The sequence below is a fragment of the Bidens hawaiensis genome, unplaced genomic scaffold (assembly GCF_021521415.1).
Source record: "Bidens hawaiensis isolate Kalapana, Puna unplaced genomic scaffold, B.hawaiensis_p1.1 tig00003022_1, whole genome shotgun sequence".
NCBI classification, from domain to species: Eukaryota; Viridiplantae; Streptophyta; class Magnoliopsida; order Asterales; family Asteraceae; genus Bidens; species Bidens hawaiensis.
The window spans coordinates 1,876,951-1,896,505 of record NW_027491163.1 but is presented as its reverse complement, the minus strand read 5'-3'; the positions used below and the strand labels follow the sequence as shown (position 1 = coordinate 1,896,505).

At 36.5% G+C, this 19,555-nt stretch overlaps 2 protein-coding genes across 2 annotated transcripts; one reads left to right on the top strand and one right to left on the bottom strand.

Annotated features, from left to right (window-relative positions):
- Nucleotides 1–355: 355 nt before the first annotated feature.
- On the bottom strand, nucleotides 356–3,222 carry LOC143622094 (large ribosomal subunit protein uL4-like). Its single transcript, XM_077093334.1, has 3 exons — nucleotides 2,926–3,222; nucleotides 1,173–1,996; nucleotides 356–539 (listed from the first exon to the last, which is right to left on the bottom strand). Exons 1-3 carry the CDS (start codon nucleotides 3,200–3,202, stop codon nucleotides 426–428), a joined length of 1,215 nt encoding a protein of 404 aa, XP_076949449.1. The 5' UTR covers nucleotides 3,203–3,222; the 3' UTR covers nucleotides 356–425.
- A 9,581-nt stretch (nucleotides 3,223–12,803) lies between these two features.
- On the top strand, nucleotides 12,804–15,990 carry LOC143622118 (bifunctional aspartate aminotransferase and glutamate/aspartate-prephenate aminotransferase-like). Its single transcript, XM_077093357.1, has 8 exons — nucleotides 12,804–13,091; nucleotides 13,172–13,265; nucleotides 13,354–13,457; nucleotides 13,541–13,789; nucleotides 14,729–14,842; nucleotides 14,943–15,026; nucleotides 15,135–15,305; nucleotides 15,928–15,990. The coding sequence occupies exons 1-8, from the start codon at nucleotides 12,864–12,866 to the stop codon at nucleotides 15,988–15,990; spliced, it is 1,107 nt and encodes a 368-aa protein (XP_076949472.1). The 5' UTR covers nucleotides 12,804–12,863.
- Nucleotides 15,991–19,555: the final 3,565 nt, after the last annotated feature.

Below are 19,555 nucleotides of genomic sequence, written 5' to 3'. Positions count from 1 at the left end.
ATAGATGCATGAGGGACATCTTTCAAAGTTGTGCTAACTATGCATAAAGCTTGTTAGAAATGAAATCTTAGCAGGATGATGCAGTGGAGGCAAATAACACTAGCAGAAGTTGAAAAATGCCAAAGATCAATAACAAGAGAGAAAAATGTTACTGAGAAATACTGTCTAATAAGTTTGTATGGCAAAGCAAAAAACATTACTCCTACTCAAACAAGGTTAGTTTCAGACTTACAGTAACACCATGAAAACAAAAACATCTATAAATGTAAATAACCAAAAGATAAATCAAATATAACAAACTTAAATCCAACAAAGCATCCAAAATAATCTCATAGAAATCCAAATTAATCATAGATAGTTCTTGTCTCAAAATCTAACAAACAAACAGTTGTTCCGACTCATGCAAGGGTAAAAAAGAAGAAAAATTACTGAGAAACACCAAGCCATTTGGTGAAGACATCAAACTCTGCATAATCACTATCAGAAATCATAGTCTTGTACCATGACTTGCTAGCAGCCTTAATTTTAGCAGACTCCTCCTGTTTAATTTCACAACAATTTCAATTTAAGCTTATTAGGAAAAACTTGCCAGGTTGGCACAAAAACCCAAATCAACATAACCAGAGATATAAGCCCGGCCGCTCTATCTCTCAAGCTCAGGCTAGATTTGTCTGTTATTTATATACACTTATTTATATTTTATACATACATTTAGTTACTTTTATCATGAATCATAACTAGCATACCCACACTAAAAAAATTCTTAAAACTAGCTTAGGCTTGCAAGCCAGCTCGAGCTCAACCTATTTACTAAACTAGCTTGTTCGAGGCCAGGGCTCGTTTATCTAACGAACTTCTTTTTAGGGTCAAGTTCGGGTTCATTTTTAGACTTAAGCTCATGACCGTTCAATAAATGAGCTATTTGTCACGCTAGATTGCTAAACAAGCTTATTTTCAAGCTCATTTATTAAACAAGCTTATAGCCCGAGTTCATTTTAAGTGATTTGAGCTTTTAGTGAACTCATCTTGTGCTGCCCTAGAGGTCAAGCTCAACTCATATCGAGAGCAGCTTGGCTCATTTACAACCAAAAGACTAGACAAACCAATGCATATTCAATGAAACAACAACAATACTGATCAATGATATAAAAAAGACACCGAATCAGATATACCTTAGAAATCGGCTTCCTCTTGCTGTCAAGCTTCTCCTTCTTAGCCTTCTTCCTCTGCTCTTCAGCAAGAATAGCCATCCTCTTCGCAGTCTTAGCGTAAGGATTCAACCTCAACATGGTGTTCAAATTCTTCAAAGGATTCTTCTTCATCGGAGCCCTCTTAACCTCATCCTTCTTCGGCTTCACAACCGACTGCACCTCATCAGAATTAATAATCCTAGCCAAATCAGCATTCTCCATCTTAGCCCTAGGCAACACATACCCCTTCTTCTTCTCACTAGTCTTATCAAACGATCCGTAAATCGAATCCAACTTCTCAAACGCCGATTTCGTCCAAATAATAAACCTCCCTAAATGACCACCAGGAGCCAACTTCAACAAATTCAACCTCTCAACATTCACAATCTCAACTCCAGGTATGTTCCTAAACGCCTTCACAAGCTTCGCACCTTCGGTCCCGTACACAATCAACGGTCCTTTACGAGAGATATACCTCCTGTTCCTCATCTTCCCTTTTCCCGGACGAATCCCGACCGAATCCTTCGCCTTTTCCGCATCCGGATACGCCCCGATCTGCTTCAAAACGTTAATTGCGTTCTGGGTTTTCTCCACACCTTCAGCAGAATCACTAACAACCAACGGTAGCTCCGGAACAGACTCAATACGGTGTCCACGCGCCATAACAAGAGACGGAACAGCCGAAGCAGCGATAGCCGAAACAACAGCGTATCGTTTCTGGTTAACGTTAATCTTCCTGTGCCACCTGCGCCAGATCCTTGTCGGTGCAAACATGCGCCCGCCACGACACATGTTTCCGAACGCACCTGGTAAAAAAAATATAAAAGGTTAAAAACGCATCTATGGGAGTGCTCTCCGTGCAAAAAACGTTTTTTATTTTTAAAAATTTTTTTAACTACTAGATTCCAAAACCTTTCTAATACGTATGTCGTATAAAATTGTTAAAACGTATGTTCAGAAATGCATTATTTAAAATATATAGAGTGAAGTTTGTTTTTCATTCATGTGTCAGGTAAAAATTACCACTTTTCCAAAAGTTTACTTTTTTCTTTCCAAGATAACATTGTGATATACTTTTTTTCTTTTTGTTATTTGAGTCCAAATGGCTCCAGCTTTGTTTGTTTAATTTGATGTTAACTCAAATAGCACTTTAGTCCTTCTAACTTACATATAAGAAATTAATACAGCATAATGGTGGTAGCTTCATGTTTTCGAGTGGAGTGGATGTGTAAATACACGGTTTTACACCCCCGACGCAACACGGAGGTATTAATACTAGTTTATCTTTAACATAAGAGTATATTCATGCAATCTAAATGAAAAAATGATATATTTTTAACACATACAAAGTCAAATATTATTGTTTACATTGATATTTATTAAATAAGCAAGGTTGTGCAATAAGGGTGAGTAATAACCGAACCCTTAATTGAAAATCTACTAAGCCAAACCAAATAAACCAAAAGCCGAACTAACCAAAAATCAGCTATAGGTTTTTTCTTTGTACCCTCGGTTGACAAAAATTAACCGAATCAAACCAAACCATTCATAGTATCATATATAATTATTTCATGTATTTATATTACCACTTCGTGTATTAAATATGACTAACTCAATTTCTTGTATTTGCAAAATAGAGCTATTCCATATGACTTATTTGCTAATTTGCAATTTGCTTCCCAAAACGTAAATAAGCAATTTATAAAAGCTTAGTAATAATAATAATAATAATTACCTTGTCCGGCACGGTGAGTACCGCCACCAGGAACACGCGGAATACGAGACACAGCACGACCGGTTCCCCAAGACTCGGCAGAGGTCTGGTGGCCGGCTTTGCGGGAGACAGCGTAGGGTTGGCGTGAGTTCTTGGAGATGTTGGAGTGGACGAAGTTGACGATGTCAGGGCGGATGGAGGCTTTCATGACGGCCGGAAGAGGGATGCCGGCGGCGTCAGTGGCCATGTCGGATTCGAGGGGTTGGACGGTGACGAGGGGTCTAGCGGCTGCTGCCATTTCTGCGTGATCGGACGGCGCAGGGGAAGCTAGGGTTTTGGGCAAAGACAAAGAGAGGTAGGTTATTTGAGTGGGGGTTGATATAATAGTGGTGTGGGTGTGTGGGCTGTGCTTGATAATAATGGGTTTGGGCCTGTCTTTTTCTTTCATTTGGTTTTAGGTTGTAGTTAATTAATGTCCGTTTTATTAAGTCTAACAAAAATTGGTTAAAACACTTGTAAATAACAATACAAAATTGGAATGCGAGACAATATAATTTGGAGCAGAGGTGCACAAATCAGTTTAAAACTCAAAACCGTTTTGGGTTAAAAATTAACACCAGTTCGGTTTAGTCAAAAAAAAGTCAAAACCGGTTTAGGATTAGTTTTGGTTCGGGTTGAAACCGGTTCTTACAATGTTACGATCGGTTTTGGTTCGGGTTTTGAACGGTTTCAGTTTTGGTTTTGACCGGTTTTGGCCGGTTTCAGTTTAGTTAACCGGTTTGTGGAGAAAATTACAAACCGGTTCCTAACCTACAGTTTCAGTCGGTTCCAAACCGGTTTCTACATAATCACGTTTCAAACCGGTTCGATTTCGGTTTAGTTTTTGGGTTGGTTTAGTTAACCAATTTGTTTACCCACCTCTAATTTGGAGCCTGGGTATAACTCATTAACTTGCTACTCTGAGGGATTTCAATCAATCTACTCCTTAACAACTATTTAGAGCATTCAAACTAGGGGTGTGAAACCATGAATCGTGTCGGGTTAGCTGACTGACAGGTTGATAGGTTTTAGGTTGGCGGGTTGTCGTGTTGAGATTCTTCAACCCTAACCATATATTTATTTGTGTCGTATCAACCCATTTAAATTCATGTCGTGTTCGGGTCATGTATCTGATCAACTCATTTTACGTTCATTTACAAATATGAGTAATATATAGTGACTTGGTAACAATTTAAACAATTAATTACTACTCTTATATTCATATAAAACATTTTAGTAATTTGTGATACACCTAATTGTTTTTGAATATTTGTCTCTCATTCTCAATTAACAAACTAGGGCTTATATGTTCAGCTCAAGATACGAATAAACGAATAGAACTAATTAGAGAATAGACCGTTAGTACTAATAAAATAAAAAATGTTGAAAGTGAAAGTAGATAAACATAGTTTTAAAAGGAAATTAATTTTACAATTAAAAGTTTATATATATATATATGAAAAATTAAAAATATAAGTTTAACCTTTAAAACAATTCTTATCTTTAAAATTAAAATATTAACTTCTCTTAAATTGTTAAACGAGTTAACAAATCAACCCACTTTTTACCGGGTCGTTTAAAGCTGTAACACCCCGACTTTAAGCAGAATGCGCTCTGGTGCAACGTGCGGATTACTTGTAATCTCGTAACACCATTATTAGTGACGACATATTTATTTCATTTCATAATTTCGTAAGTACACAAATAGTTTGATAATAAGACAAATAACATTACATCGAAATGAGACAATTATTATTCTTTTTAACGTTCGTATGAATAATAACAACACGAGCGATATAATATGAATCGGTTTGTAAACAAATCCATAATCAACAAAACAAAATTTGAGGCGTGCTACACCCCAAAAGTATTGTAAAGCGTTAAAAAATGGTTATGAAAAACTCACCTTGAAAATGAGGACGATTCGAACAAACGAGACGGAGAATCACAGTGGATTGTCCTAAACAAGTAAATACGAATACTAGATTTTAACAACGAGTCTAAACAGAAAGAAACTATGACAAATTGGGACTTAGGGATTTTTTTATATAAAATGAGTTTAATTGAAATAAATTAAAGTTTATATAAATCATTTGATATTATTAGTTGAAGAATGATTTTTGAATGAATAATTATAACTTATTAATATAAGATTAAATAAAATGATTACAAAACAATTTATGATTAAACATTTGGTTTTTAATTTACTAATTAATTAATTTAAAATGTCTTTACATGAATGATTTTAAATAAATTATACATATTAATTTACGTTGAACAAGAATAAACAATAATTAATTTACTCAATTAATTACTTAGAGATATCAAGATTATTAGTTCTATTATAAAAAATATTTAAATAAAAAATTTTTGTTTAAATAATTTTATTTAAAAGAAAGTTTATAAGTTTATGATGATCAACAGATCATAAGATTTAGCTAAATATTTATGCTTATTCTTGCAAAATAACTAGGTTTGATCTAGTTTTTAGAAAAATCAAAGTGTTTATCTTGGATATCCATGATCATTATGATTCTTAAAACCCAAATATAAGATTTTTGTGATAAAAATTGCTATGATCATAAAGAACAACTTATGAAAAAGTATGCACATTCAAGGTAAAATAAAAAAAATTATAAAATGCATGAAAACATAAAACTTATTTGTTAGTGCTCTGAAGCTTAAGAAAATAGTGTATTGATGTGTTAAAATGATGAAGGATTAGTCCTCCTTTTATAGTGAAACTGAAGAGTTGTTATGTTTATAGAATTTATGAAATTTAATCATGTTTAATATAATTAAAAACAAAAATTTTAATGGTTTAAAAGGTTTTCAAAGTGTTTTAACTTTTTCAATAAATTTTATTTAATTAAAACATTCATTGTTCTATTTTTATTAGTTAAAAAAACATATTATAAGATGGTTATGATTATAATTATAGTAGTTCAAGAATAATTCAAATGAATTGCATGTGGCATGTACATGAATAGATGATCTTGATTATGAGTGTTTTAAATGAGCATGCAACAAATATAAAGATGGTGAAAAATATAATTGAATAGAATTGATCACATAAAATACAAGAAATGAAACTTTAGATTAATTAATAACATTATAATATATATATGTGTGTGTGTGTGTGGAGGATCAAGAGAAAACTTAAAAACTCCTAATTACTAAGAGTAGATATGTAAAATTGACCTAAAACCAAATTTCCCCCAAATCCATCACTAGTTGACCTAAAACCAATTTTCCCCAAATCCATCACCGGCGATCAAGAATTGAAACAAATATTTATTACTATTCATTCAAATCATATCCATGATTATCCAAATCAATCACGTAATCGATTCCTGCATATAATCCTACTCTACATTACACATCTACATCTCGATTCTGACACAAAAGCATGACGATTAAAGGTATGATGTTGTGAATTTTAGGTTAAAATCGTTAAATCGTTCATGAATGTTGTGTTAATTAGGCTCGTTTTCACTATTGTTTGATCATAAATAGTTTCGTATGAAGGATCCACCAACAATAATGCAGCGATTTATGATAGACATGCTCAATCGTGTGATTCTATGTCAAATACGCATGATATTGCAATGACTGTCTCAGTAAACAACGAATTAACTGAATCCGCTGATGAAACTGATATCAATCAATACAACAACTCACTTATAACGTCATCAACCGACATCTCTTCGTGTTCTAGTGTATATATCAAAGATACATTGCAATATGCTCGTGTTGAACAGTGAGGTAACGTCTATAGATTAATGTATTGTGTGTGTGTTATATGATTATATATTATGTAATGGAACCTTTTCATATCATGTACTGCGCACATTTACTATAACATTTACTATTATGTCGAACATACCTGTTAAGTGTTATGTTATTTTTAATGCTCGTGATAATTGTTAACGCTCTGATACATGTGCATACTTAAATGATAATTCATATACCTGCTGATTGCCCTGTTATATGTCCTGCTCGTGCTAACTGTTCTTATACGTGTGCTGCACGCACACTATGCATACTATACGATAATGCTTCTACTACATGTAAGTATGCTAAATATACCGGCTAATTATCTGTTACGTGTATTTATCGTGATGTCCATTAACGCATCTGATACGCGTGATGCACATACTCTGTGCATAATAGCTTATAATAATGTATATTAATACACACATTCTAATAATGTTTATAAATTATGTGTGCGGGTGTACATTCTAATATCTTGTATACATTTAACACGATCCTGTTACACATGCTCTACACGCTTTTGACGATTTGATACGTGTGGCACTGCTGCACACACATTATGTATTATAATAATGTGCATGTATTAAACACTAATTTTGCTATGCGTGTTCTAATCGCTTTTTAGCGATCTGATAAGTGTGTAGCACGTATGACGTGCATACTAACACATAACACGTACTCCATGTGTTTTGTAATTATTTGTATTTTTTGATAATGTATACATATTTTAAACTCGTTTTTTTTAATGTTTAATATTGCTAGAGGCATGTCGATCATTGTTTACGTGACGCCAAATGGCACAACATATTGGAAACCTGATGTGTATTAAGAATTCATACTTGTTATGCATATAGAGTTTGAAACATGGGAAGATGTTGAACGTATGTATAACACACATGCTGATAAATCTGGAGTTTTAACTCGTTTAGGCTCCCACTGCTGATATGTTTGCACCTGATACCTCTGCGACAGGGTTAACGTCTGATCATGCGGTTAACCATTATGTCAGGCGGTCAGCCCGTTTGGCTTCTTCCTGACTTTGTCCTTGTTTTTTTTTCATTATGTATGCGCGTTACATCATTACATATACTCAATAAATGCATAGTGCATTTGGTTGCGTATTATACTTTATAACATTTTGTTATTAATACATGTACATTGACCATTTTGAAAAAAAAAAAAACTAAACAAATGTAATACACGCGCGTGTTATTTTGGTATTGCATTTCATGTTTTGAAGATTGCGCATGTGCATTACATACATAAATATGCTTCGCTCTTTATCGTATGTTCCTAATGTGTATGCGATGTATAACATTTACACACAATTTGACATATACAATTGTGTATTTCGGTTTTATATGCGTGTTACACGCGTGTAGTCCGACACCTGCACATTTGTTTATATACATAGACATGCTCCGCTCGTTTTGTGTGTCCGTAATGTGCATGTGATGTATAACATTTACGCCTTGACATGTACATTCGTGTTGTTCGGATTTATACATGTGTTACACGCGTGTAGTCTGACATCTATACAGTTTGTTTATGTGCGCGCATATTTTTCGTTTTTCACACACGTGTTGTGTTACTTATGCGTGTTGTGAAACTCCCATACATCCTTTAATGCTTCGTGTTACACTTAGGCAGTGTACATTTTATGTGCGTCCTTATAGTGCATAGCATCGTAAACGTGCCCGTCCATACACTGTACTTTACGTTTCTTTTAAAACATCATAATTATAAAATCCTGGGCCGAACCCGGCATTCGTATATTACACGTGTGTTACATGTATTTTACATGCTTTTCTTAACATTTTTGTAAAACATGTAAGCTGGTGATGCCTTACAATCCCCATTAACATGACATGCGCGACTTTTGTAGTTGCCCGTGTACCTCGCGTTATAATGCACTATCAGTTAATGAAATAGTTAATGCATGTGTGTGTTCCTGATTTTGGCCCGTTACATTCACATACATGATTTAAACATAATATGCATATGTTTCTACCACAATCGACGGTTAACGCGTACTACCATTCATAATATTCAAACATCAGAATTTTCATAATATTCAAGCATCATATTTTTCTACCACAATCGACAGTTAACGTATGCTACCATTCACAACATATTTTAACGAAACCAAGTACATGTTTTTTTTTCAATAAAAAACAAAACAACTATAACTGATCAAACTCCTTTGAACGAAACCTTCTTAACTGGGACTTCTGATAATAATATGCGGTATTGGAAAGAGGCAGTCAAGGAAGCTTGACCGACAATGGAGGAAAAGCATTGTACCAAGACCACCTCTGTCCCTGATTAAGTTGCAGGAAGAAGAGGCGGCTGAAGAAGCCAAGGAAGCTGCATCATCGGCTTAAGTGGTTAAAAATGTATGTGCCTCTACTCGTGTTTTTTGATTATCGCGATTACAATTGTAGCTGATTTAGATCTTCAACTTTGAGTATAATTTATCAATCTTTGTCACTTGATTATTGAAAGTAACGCTTGTATCTTCATATTCAGAAAATGGTGATGTTATTTTTGCTTTTTGTATCATTGTTCCTAGATTATGTTTTAGAGTTGTTGATGTTATTTATGTCTAAAAACATGGTGTCGTAAAAAAAAAGCAATAAGAATTAACGGTAGTCTATACCTATTTGACAAATTACAAACACTATTTATATTATTTACTTGAACAATAAGATAATATTGAACCCAACCCTACACTTCGTCCTAGGGGTGTTCTTCGGGTTATTTATTCGGGTTTCGGGTTGTTTGGGTCGAGTTGTTCGGATTTGAGCTCAAAGCAAATTTGACCCAAGAACCGACCCAAATAAGGTTGGGTTGTTCAGGTTTTGGGTTGAATGGATCGGGTAAATTCGGGTCGGGTTTTGGGTTTAACCGTTTAACAAGTTAAAAAAATTATTCACCTTTAACTAGATCATACATATTTAACGATAACAAATCCAAAACATTCATAATCCGATCGTAATACTAATTATAATAGTTCATTTCAATCAACTACCTATAGTCCTATACCAACTCTCACTAGTTAATACTTAATATCAACTAACTATTAGTTTGATCAAGAAGTTTTAAGAAATGGTTTGGTTATGGTCATTACCTCATTATATGCCCAAGAAACACAAGTATTTGTTTTAGAAGCCCAATACAAATCCTACTTAGAATTATGTTCAGAGTGGTCGAAACTTCAAACATAAAAATAAACAACATTGGCAACTTGATCAAATAATGATTAATGTCTACTCTAATTAAAGAATGGTTTTTGAACTGAATGAAATGCGCTTGCAGCAATTGAGACATTTCATTACCCTAGACTTATAAAACACATCTGACGTGCTTTTGAGTTATTCGGGTTGTTCGGGTCAACCTGAATATGGGTATTTCAACCCAGATACCAACCCAACTATTTAATCTTGGGTTCGGGTTAAGAGTTTAATCGGGTCAGGTAAATTCGGGTCGGGTTATTCGGGCCTCGGATTGCTTCGGGTCGGGTTTGGTATTCGGGTATGGTTAAAAAGGACACCCCCTACTTCGTCCCCACCTTTCTGTTGGGGACTAGAAATACTAACCCCACTCTTGACTCACCTTTGCCTCTTCATGCTGCAACCATGAATCATGCCTCATCTCCAAATCACATTCGCTACCACCAGACATCCAACATCCTTACTAGTCGATAGCGGGTTAGGTAAAATTAGGGTTTTTGAAACAAATAACTTGATTCGATTTAGGTTCATATGTTTTTTTCTTTATTGCTTGCAAAAAGATAAAAATATGATTTATGTGTAAATTCTAATTTCAACTTGAATTTGGTTTTGATTCATGGGTTCTGGACTTTAAGAGCCATTGCCAATTGTTTGTTTTAAAGAATATTGGTTTTCTTAAATTCAGTAATTCGAATATATTTAAAAAGAAACAAATATGTGGCTAATGTAAAACGTAAAGATAAGCATGAATAATAAATAGGAAAATTGGTTTTAAATAATTCCTAACTATGCTTACAAATAACGGTCTAACTTCATACTTGGTTGGTGGCGGCCCCAATAAAATGTGTATCCAACGGCCCGCAACTAACGGAGTTAACGGATGGCTAACTCTGTTAATCTGTTGCTTACGTGGCACGTCTAGTGGACCATTGGAAAAAAAATATAACTTTAGCTGGGACTGTTATTTGCCAATATGGCACAGTTGGGATTATTTAAAAACAATTTTCTTAAAAAGAAACAGATTATTATTGCCACATAATGCTAACACATAGATGTTTATTAACAACTAGGCGTGCCACACAATCATAGACTAACGGATGGTTAACTCCGTTGTTTGCGAACCATTGGTAAAAAAAATAGACATTTAGTTGGGACCGCTACTAGACAAGAGTGAAATTGAGACTCTTATTTGCCAATAGGGTGTAACTGGGATTATTTAGAACTAGTATTCCTAACAAATGTAACTATATAAGTATAAAAATGTACGCTTCATGGTATGAAATAAAGACCAAGAGGGGGAGGGGTTTATGTGGTAAGACGACATGGCTTGGGAACATTGCCCCTACCTCTAGGCACCACAAGATTTTTAATGAAATAGCCATCTGGATGAAGAGGAAACAAATGAGAAATGGGATGATGTTGGAGAGTGGAGCATCACACTCTAATGTAATATCGAAGGCGGGATGTCGGGATTGTGGAATCCATACCGTTTACCCTAAAAGTTTAGTGTGAAATTATCTTATAAACATTACAAAATCAAATTTTACATTTTGTTTTTTCTTAAAAAGCCTAGGAATATTATTAAAAGCATATTCGTAAATTAGCTGAGCTCGGGCTCATCTAACTTAAGAGAATACAAGCTTACCTCCTTCTACCTTTTCCAATACTCAAACTCTACCGAATAGTAATTTGTTAACCTCTAGTTTGACTAGCTCTCGACTCATTTATTGTTCATTACATGTTTTAATTATATACATATAGAGTTGTTTTTCAACTACCCCTAGCTTATATGAGCTTAAAGGATTGGTTGGGATCTAAAAGATTTAATGCTCATCAAAATATACAGGTGCTATGCTACCAAAGACCAAAGTTGATACCGAGAACAAGGTTGCTACCAAAAGATGAGGTTGTGTTCCTTCCCACCAAAACCCACCGACCCGACCCGACCCGACCATCACTTTATATATTCTTCCGTTCCGTGCTTGTGTTGCGAATCCAATATATTAATTGCCTAATTTAACCCTCTCACCACCAAACCATGGCTGCTCAACACATTTCTGGCATTTCTTCTTCATCAGCACTCGCTTTTGACTCACTCACCTCCGCCAGATCAACATCGCTCTCATTTTCCTCCTCTAAGCTCAAGTATGCCTCCTTCTTCTTATTCGTAATCCTATTCACTTTATAATGCTGTTCCATTCACATTTGCTAATTTATGTACTATTTACTAGTAATTCCCATACAGATCTATTCTCATCTTTGTGGCAATGATTTAATTAATTGATTGATTAGGTTAGGTTTAGACAGTTAGTTATACGTGATCATCATTTGTAAGACAACCATTAGCTGCTAGTTAGTACCTTCAATTTGTGCTTCTGATTTGAAATCCAAGGCCTTACATCATATCTAAGGTTTCAACCAATCTATTGGTGCATTTGTTAGGTTCATAAATCAACGGACATGAACAACGAAATCTGTTCGATTACTTATATAAATGAACATGAACAGAGGCTGTGTTCATGAACATTCAATAATGTGTTCATTTATGCTTTAACATCTATTCATTTACGTTCGTTAACGTATATTCATTTGCATTTGCTCATTAAATGTTTTTTTTAAGCACCTAACTTTATGTTTATTATTTATTTGGTGATTATGTGTAATTCTTGAGTTTAAGAATGTTGATTTTTACTTTTCAAGTTAATATTCGTTCGTTTGTGTCCGTTTATGAAACTAATTAGCGAACACGAGCAAATTCATTTCCTTAATGAACAAACACCAACAATAAGTTTTGTTCGGTAATATATTCACGAACCGTCCATTTGTTTGGTCTATGCGTAACAAACAAATATGAACAAGGTCTCATTTGGCTTGGTTTAGGTTCGTTTACAACCCTAATTTATATTTTGGACTATGGAATATAGATCTTTGGAGACTAGAAGACTTCACAAGTCTTCTACAGTTTGCTCAGCAGTAAAGATGGACGTTGATACAACTCTGAGCCCTAGAGTCAACTCTGTAAAGCCTTCAAAAACAGTGGCTATAACTGACCAAGCAACTGCACTTGTAGAAGCCGGTGTTCCCGTCATCCGTTTAGCTGCCGGAGAACCTGATTTTGACACCCCTGCTGTTATTGCTGAGGTGGCTCATCTAATAGTATCTGTCTATCATCCATTTTTCTTTACAATAGTTGAAATAATAGTCTTTTTAATCTTAAATAGGCTGGAATAAATGCAATTCGTGAAGGTTACACACGGTATACTCCTAACGCGGGTACCCTAGAACTTAGAACCGCAATATGTAAGAAACTTAAGGGTAAGCTCCACTGCTCCATCATTTGAGTCATTACAACAATGTGGCATTATAGTTTATATAAAATATTTTCGTTTGTTTCTTATTGTAGAGGAGAATGGCATTTCTTACACACCTGATCAGATTGTGGTTAGTAACGGGGCAAAGCAAAGTATTCTACAAGCAGTCCTTGCTGTTTGTTCACCAGGAGATGAGGTCAATTGTTTACTATCTGCCAAAATATAATAACAATAATAATATTAATAATAATAATAACAACAATTATCATCCGTTTTCAGGTTATAATTCCAGCTCCCTTTTGGGTGAGTTACCCTGAAATGGCAAGATTGGCTGATGCAACACCTGTGATTCTACCTGCAAGCATCTCAGAAAACTTTCTGCTAGACCCGAAGCTTCTAGAATCTAAGATAACTGAAAAGTCAAGACTGCTAATTCTTTGTTCTCCATCTAACCCAACAGGCTCGGTCTATCCTAAGAAGTTGCTTGAAGAGATTGCTCGTGTTGTTGCAAAGCATCCAAGACTCTTGGTATATTTATGACATCTCAATCTCAGTTCTTTCTTCCGCATGATTTGCTTAAAAAGAGGTGCCCAGATGGGCAGGCCAGGCAGGTTGGGTCGGGTCGAAACATTCATTTTTCAGCGTGGGTCATAAGGGGCTGGGCTGACCTGCAAACCTCTTATTTGAAAGACTGCTGCTTTAGTTATGAATGCATTAGTTATGCTTATAAAGTTTATTTATATTACGATAATAATCTAATTGTTTGAATTAAGAACAGTTTTTTTGAGCAGCAAATGCTTAATTCACCCATTCTCCTTTTACAGGCTTGAAAATGAACTGAACATTCAGTGATTACTTTGCAAATCGTTTGGCTGGAAGTTCATTATGTTCGTTTATTTGATAAGAACGAGCATGAACACTCGTTCATTTGAATTTGTTTATGTTTGTTCATTTATGTTCATTTACGCTCATTTATGTTCATTAGTTTACATTTGATTAAGTTCGTTAGTTTATGTTCGTTAATATATTCGTTTAAATTTTTTAGGTCCATTACAATTTAGTCTATTTTTAATAACTTTTTATGACCAACACATTGTTCACATTTACTTTTAATTGGTTTTAGCTCACATATGTGTGCTCATCTTCAGTTATGTTCGTTCGTGTATGTTCGTGAACCGTTTGTTTATATTGTTAGCGAACAAACAGGAGCATGTTCATTTTCTTAACGAATGGACACGAACAAGAAACCCTGTTCGTTTAATTGTTCGTGTTCGATTGTTTGTTTGGTTAAAGTTAAACGAACAAACATGCCTCGCTTGTGTTCGTTCGGTTTGTTTACAGGCCTAATCATACGTTCCCCTTTTAGCTAAAATTTTATTTGACCTGTTGGAGATTAAGCACAGCCAGAATTAACCCATTCATAATTACTTTTAAATAACATGAACCTTTATTGTTGGTTCTGTTTAGGTACTCTCTGATGAAATATACGAGCACATAATATATTCGCCAGCTGTCCACACGAGCTTTGCATCTTTACCTGGAATGTGGGAACGAACACTAACAGTTAACGGCTTCTCTAAGGTATACAGTTACATTATCAGTTTCATTTTGTATAAACACTCTCAAAAAGTGTATTATTTCATAAATGATCATCAATGAAATATCATATACATTTGGATAGGCTTTTGCAATGACTGGTTGGAGACTTGGATATATTGCTGGTCCTAAACACTTTGTGGCTGCGTGTAATAAAATTCAAAGTCAGGTAAATAATGTCGCATCAGACCTACTTCAATATTTATTATTCATCTTATGTCAAATATAAATGTTTTCATTATATTGACAAAATGATCCCTCTTCATTGTTGACTCAGTCAACTTCAGGTGCAAGTAGCATAGCTCAAAAAGCTGCGGCTGCTGCATTAGGAATGGGTCATGCAGGTGGAGAAGCCGTCTCTCATATGGTCAAAGCGTTCCGTGAACGACGAGATTTTTTGGTCTCTGCATTTGGGGAATTAGATGGTGTTAAAATGTCTGAACCTCAGGTATGATTGCCTACATTTGTGGAACCGTCTATTTTAAGTATTGAAAACAAAAACAGTTACTATTTTGTTTATTTCTATAAATCCCTGTTTAAATGTATTCACCATGTATATATATACATATATCTATAGTGTGAGGTTCATTACTGAACACTTAATTATTGAGACTAACAAATCTAAATGCTATAATATCTTGATCAATGGTTCCTATATTTTAAATTTTGTAATTCTTAAATATAAATGTGTATGCTATGTAGATAACAAAACATTAAATTAATTTGTTCATATGTTTATTTTTTTTACTAATTTAACCGTTTGTCTACACGTGTAGAATATGCGTAGGCAATTTGACCTACACGTAACTTACACATGTGCAGGTTCTATATACAAACGAAATTTGTTATATATAAAATTTCAGGAAAAATTAATTAACATTGCATTTCAACCATTTTATTATATTTAAAAAAAATAAGATTGGAAAATGAACGATTTATTTTGTTTTGTGTGTTCGTGAAAAAGAAAAAAAAAACAACTGTGATTTGTCTAGAACCCTCCCATATATGTGTGTGTTCTTGTGCATTATATCATACAAATCATCACACAATCTAATACTTGGGTTCTGCAGGGTGCTTTCTACCTCTTTCTTGATTTCAGCTATTACTATGGCACCGAGTGTGACACCCGGTAAATTCCCAATCCCTTAAACTAAGTAATCAACCTAATAATTAGGTGATTGTGAATATTATGCGCGCCATGTTAGTCAGCGCGTGCATTTGTTATGTGCGCCCTGCGCGAGCGCGCTATGTTAAGAATCGGCGCGGGCACATTATGTGCGCCCGGCGCGAGCATATGTTAGAATCAGCGCGGGCATTTATGTTTGCCCTGCGCGAGCGCGCCATGTTAGTCAGCGCGTGCATGTGTTATGTGCGCCCTGCGCGAGCGCACCATATTAAGAACCTGCGTGAGCATATGTTATATGCGCCATGCGTGAATGATTTGGCTTTATGTTTTCATGTAACGTTATGTTGTCTATGGGTTGACCATCCCGCATGATGCTAAGGCGGGTGCATCCTACATCGTTTATGCGCGTGCGGAAGGGAACTAACCTACCCGCATGGCGGGAACGTTGAGAGCTAGTTTGTCTGAAGCTCCAGGATGGAATTGACTTCAACATGACTGATCACTATGTTGAAATACCAAGACCACCTGGAGAATCTACAAATGAAACTCAAATGTCCCTAACTGCGAGAAGGTTACGCACCTACCCGCAGCAAAGAAATGTTCTACACGCAGAAAGCTATGCGCACCAAGTTATACGCGCAGAACACTTAGTCAATGTTCAGATTTAAGGAAATTGTTCCCGCCCAAAAGAAAACAGTAACGTGTTTCAGAAAATTTCTACTTTTTACTGTGCACTGGCAAAAGCACACTGTAGCATGAACAGTCAACTATCAGCCACCCTACTTTCACCAACCACAGACCTGCATGTCCTGCGAAAATCAGAATCTTTTACCCACTCCTCCACTTTTGAATAAATAATAATACTTTCCATACTTTATCATCATCACACCTAGATATGAAAAGATTACAATCCCCTAAATCAAGGGATTGTGTTCCATTGGGTTTGCCTATAAATATGTAACCTAAAATTATCACTCAACACACTTCAAACTTCTCTCTTAAAACTGCAAATCTGCCCTGAATCATCTCCCAAGCATCTATTTGATTTTCAATTCCGTTCCTGTTACAAGGTAAGCCGAGATTATAACCTTGAGATCTACTTTCCGACCCTTATATCTTGATCTTAATATAGATTTCTTGCTATTTAATCGTATTCTAGACCTTCGATTCCGAGGCCAATGCCAAGAAAACCCGAATCTCGATTAATCCCTTAACAAGAACCTCAGGTGAGTCTCACAGCCCCTATTTTCACTGTTTTCACTACTTTTAAACTGTTTTCGGGGCGAGGGACACGTACTTAAATAATGATTTATCATGGTATACTTATAAGTTATGCAAGCGATTTTGTGTTTAAGTTATGTTTCATGATGAGCAATGCGAATGGTTATCTAAGGTTTTCGATGTATGTGCGCTAGAACTCGAGTAAGTGATCACTTTACCATTGGAACTCTAAGGGTAGGGACTGCTGGTTTGATCCACCCACTCGTAGGGGTCGCACCTCTTTGCATGGACGAGTGCCTAGTATGGTCATGGGGCAGTACTATGGGTTTGAGCCCGCTCGTAGGGGTCGCGCCTCTTTGCATGGACGAGCGCCTTGTTTTCCGGCACAACGTCCGCGCGTAACCCGCGGGACGGTAATACGTTATTTTAGCTCGTAGTGGCAGCGCCACTTACATAGACGAGCACGGTTTTTCAGAAATGTCCACGCGTAAACCGCGGGACGATAATACATTGTTTTAGCTCGTAGTGGCAGCGCCACTTTGCATGGACGAGCACATTTTCCTGAAACGTTCGCGCGTAACCCGCGGGACGGTATTACTTATTTTTAGCTCGTAGTGGCAGCGCCACTTTGCATAGACGAGCACAGTTCCCAGAAATGTTCGCGCGTAACCCGCGGAACGATTTTATCAGAATATGTTGATAGAACTATGTCTTACCAAGCATGTGTTTTAATGATGCTATCAGAATTATGTTTCAGAATGATTATGATGCAATACGATTTATCAAGTTACTAAAACTTGTGAACTCACTCAGTTTATACTGATTCAAATATTTTTACGTGTCTTTCAGGAGATAATTAGGTAGCGCATGGAGTCACACTTAGAGCACCTCACGCTGAACATCTAAAACTAGCTTTTTGGAAGATTTTAGTTCTATCCCTTCGATGCGCGTGGTTGTACCCGCCGCGCAAAGGGGATATGGCGTGGAAATCTTCAACAGTTTATACTTGGATGTTTTTATGTAACTTTTAAACAATGTAATGTATTAAACATTTCTTACGCAATGAAAATCTTTGAATGTTTGCAATGGCCCGTGCTTAATTATCAATCCCCACTCGCGCGCGCCCGGCTGTTTCCGCCGCTCAGGGCCGGGTGTGACAGATTGGTATCAGAGCACTGGTTATAGCGAACTAGGAAAAGAAGTTTTTAACCTAGACTATAACCTTTGGGGAATCGCATGAAATATTTTTCATAGAATATTTTCAAAAGAAAAATCACACACGCACTTAGGAACACGGGTCACAGTGTCTAGAGATAAGAACATTATGTGCTCTGAGTACATGCGCTAAGTTTGTTACATTTTCTTTTTATGAAAAGAATGCCTCCAACCAGAGCCAAGGGAATTACCATGACACCCGAGGAGCTCGCAGAAATAATCGCGCAGGCGATTGCAACGCATGAGGCCAGCAAGGCCGAATCTAGTCAGGGTCGCCAAGAGAACGAGACCCCAGAACCCGAATCAGGAGCCTTGGACAAAGGATGCTCCTATAAAACATTCATGGCCTGTAGGCCTTGGCCGTTCAAAGGCACCGAAGGAGCCATTGGGCTCTACAATTGGATTGACAAGATGGAGACAGTTCTCTCCATCAGCGGATGTAGTGAAAACCAGAAGGTCCTTTACGCGACCTGCATGTTCCAAGAAGCAGCTTCATCTTGGTGGAAGCTTCAAGTGAAAACATTGGGGAGAGAAGTTGCTCTCCACAAGACCTGGGAAGAATTGAAAGAAATGATGATGAGAAAGTTCTGCTCTCGCGCAGAAATTCAGAGCTTGCAACAAGAATTCTGGAACCACACCATGGTAGGAACGGATATCGATGCCTACACCAATCGTTTCAACGAGCTTTGCCAGCTGGTGCCAGACATGGCAAACACAGAAGAAAAGAAAATCGAGAGGTACATCTTTGGGTTACCTCCTGTCGTTAGAGTCCCGCTCAACGCCGCCGCACCTCCGACCTTTGACGAGGCGGTTGCGCGAGCCATCACCCTTACAAGGGATACGGTTCGTGCGGGTATGTTGACTGCTCGCTTGAACGAGCAGCGAACCTCTGACTCCAAGAGGAAATGGAACTCCCACCGAGGATCAGACTTCAAGCAGCCACCGCCCAAGAAGCAGGAAAGCACAAGGGTTTACGCGATTCAAGCCGCGGAACCATCAAGGAAAGGATACAGCGGGCCTCGCCCATGGTGCAGCAAATGCAAGTATCACCACGAAGGTGAATGCGCAAAAATCGAATGCGCCAAGTGTGGCAGACCAGGACACAAGGCGATGAATTGTCGCATCAGAGAAGCTGG

What these genes read in the sequence shown, in the direction of transcription:
- LOC143622094 (XM_077093334.1), bottom strand. Translation starts at nt 3,202, where the DNA reads ATGGCAGCAGCCGCTAGACCCCTCGTCACCGTCCAACCCCTCGAATCC. An exon ending in TACTCACCGTGCCGGACAAG is followed by an intron (nt 1,997 to 2,925) that starts GTAATTATTATT and finishes TTTTTTTACCAG; the next exon opens with GTGCGTTCGGAAACATGTGT. An exon ending in AGAGGAAGCCGATTTCTAAG is followed by an intron (nt 540 to 1,172) that starts GTATATCTGATT and finishes GAAATTAAACAG; the next exon opens with GAGGAGTCTGCTAAAATTAA.
- LOC143622118 (XM_077093357.1), top strand. Translation starts at nt 12,864, where the DNA reads ATGGAATATAGATCTTTGGAGACTAGAAGACTTCACAAGTCTTCTACA. An exon ending in TTTGTTCACCAGGAGATGAG is followed by an intron (nt 13,458 to 13,540) that starts GTCAATTGTTTA and finishes ATCCGTTTTCAG; the next exon opens with GTTATAATTCCAGCTCCCTT. An exon ending in CAAAGCATCCAAGACTCTTG is followed by an intron (nt 13,790 to 14,728) that starts GTATATTTATGA and finishes GGTTCTGTTTAG; the next exon opens with GTACTCTCTGATGAAATATA.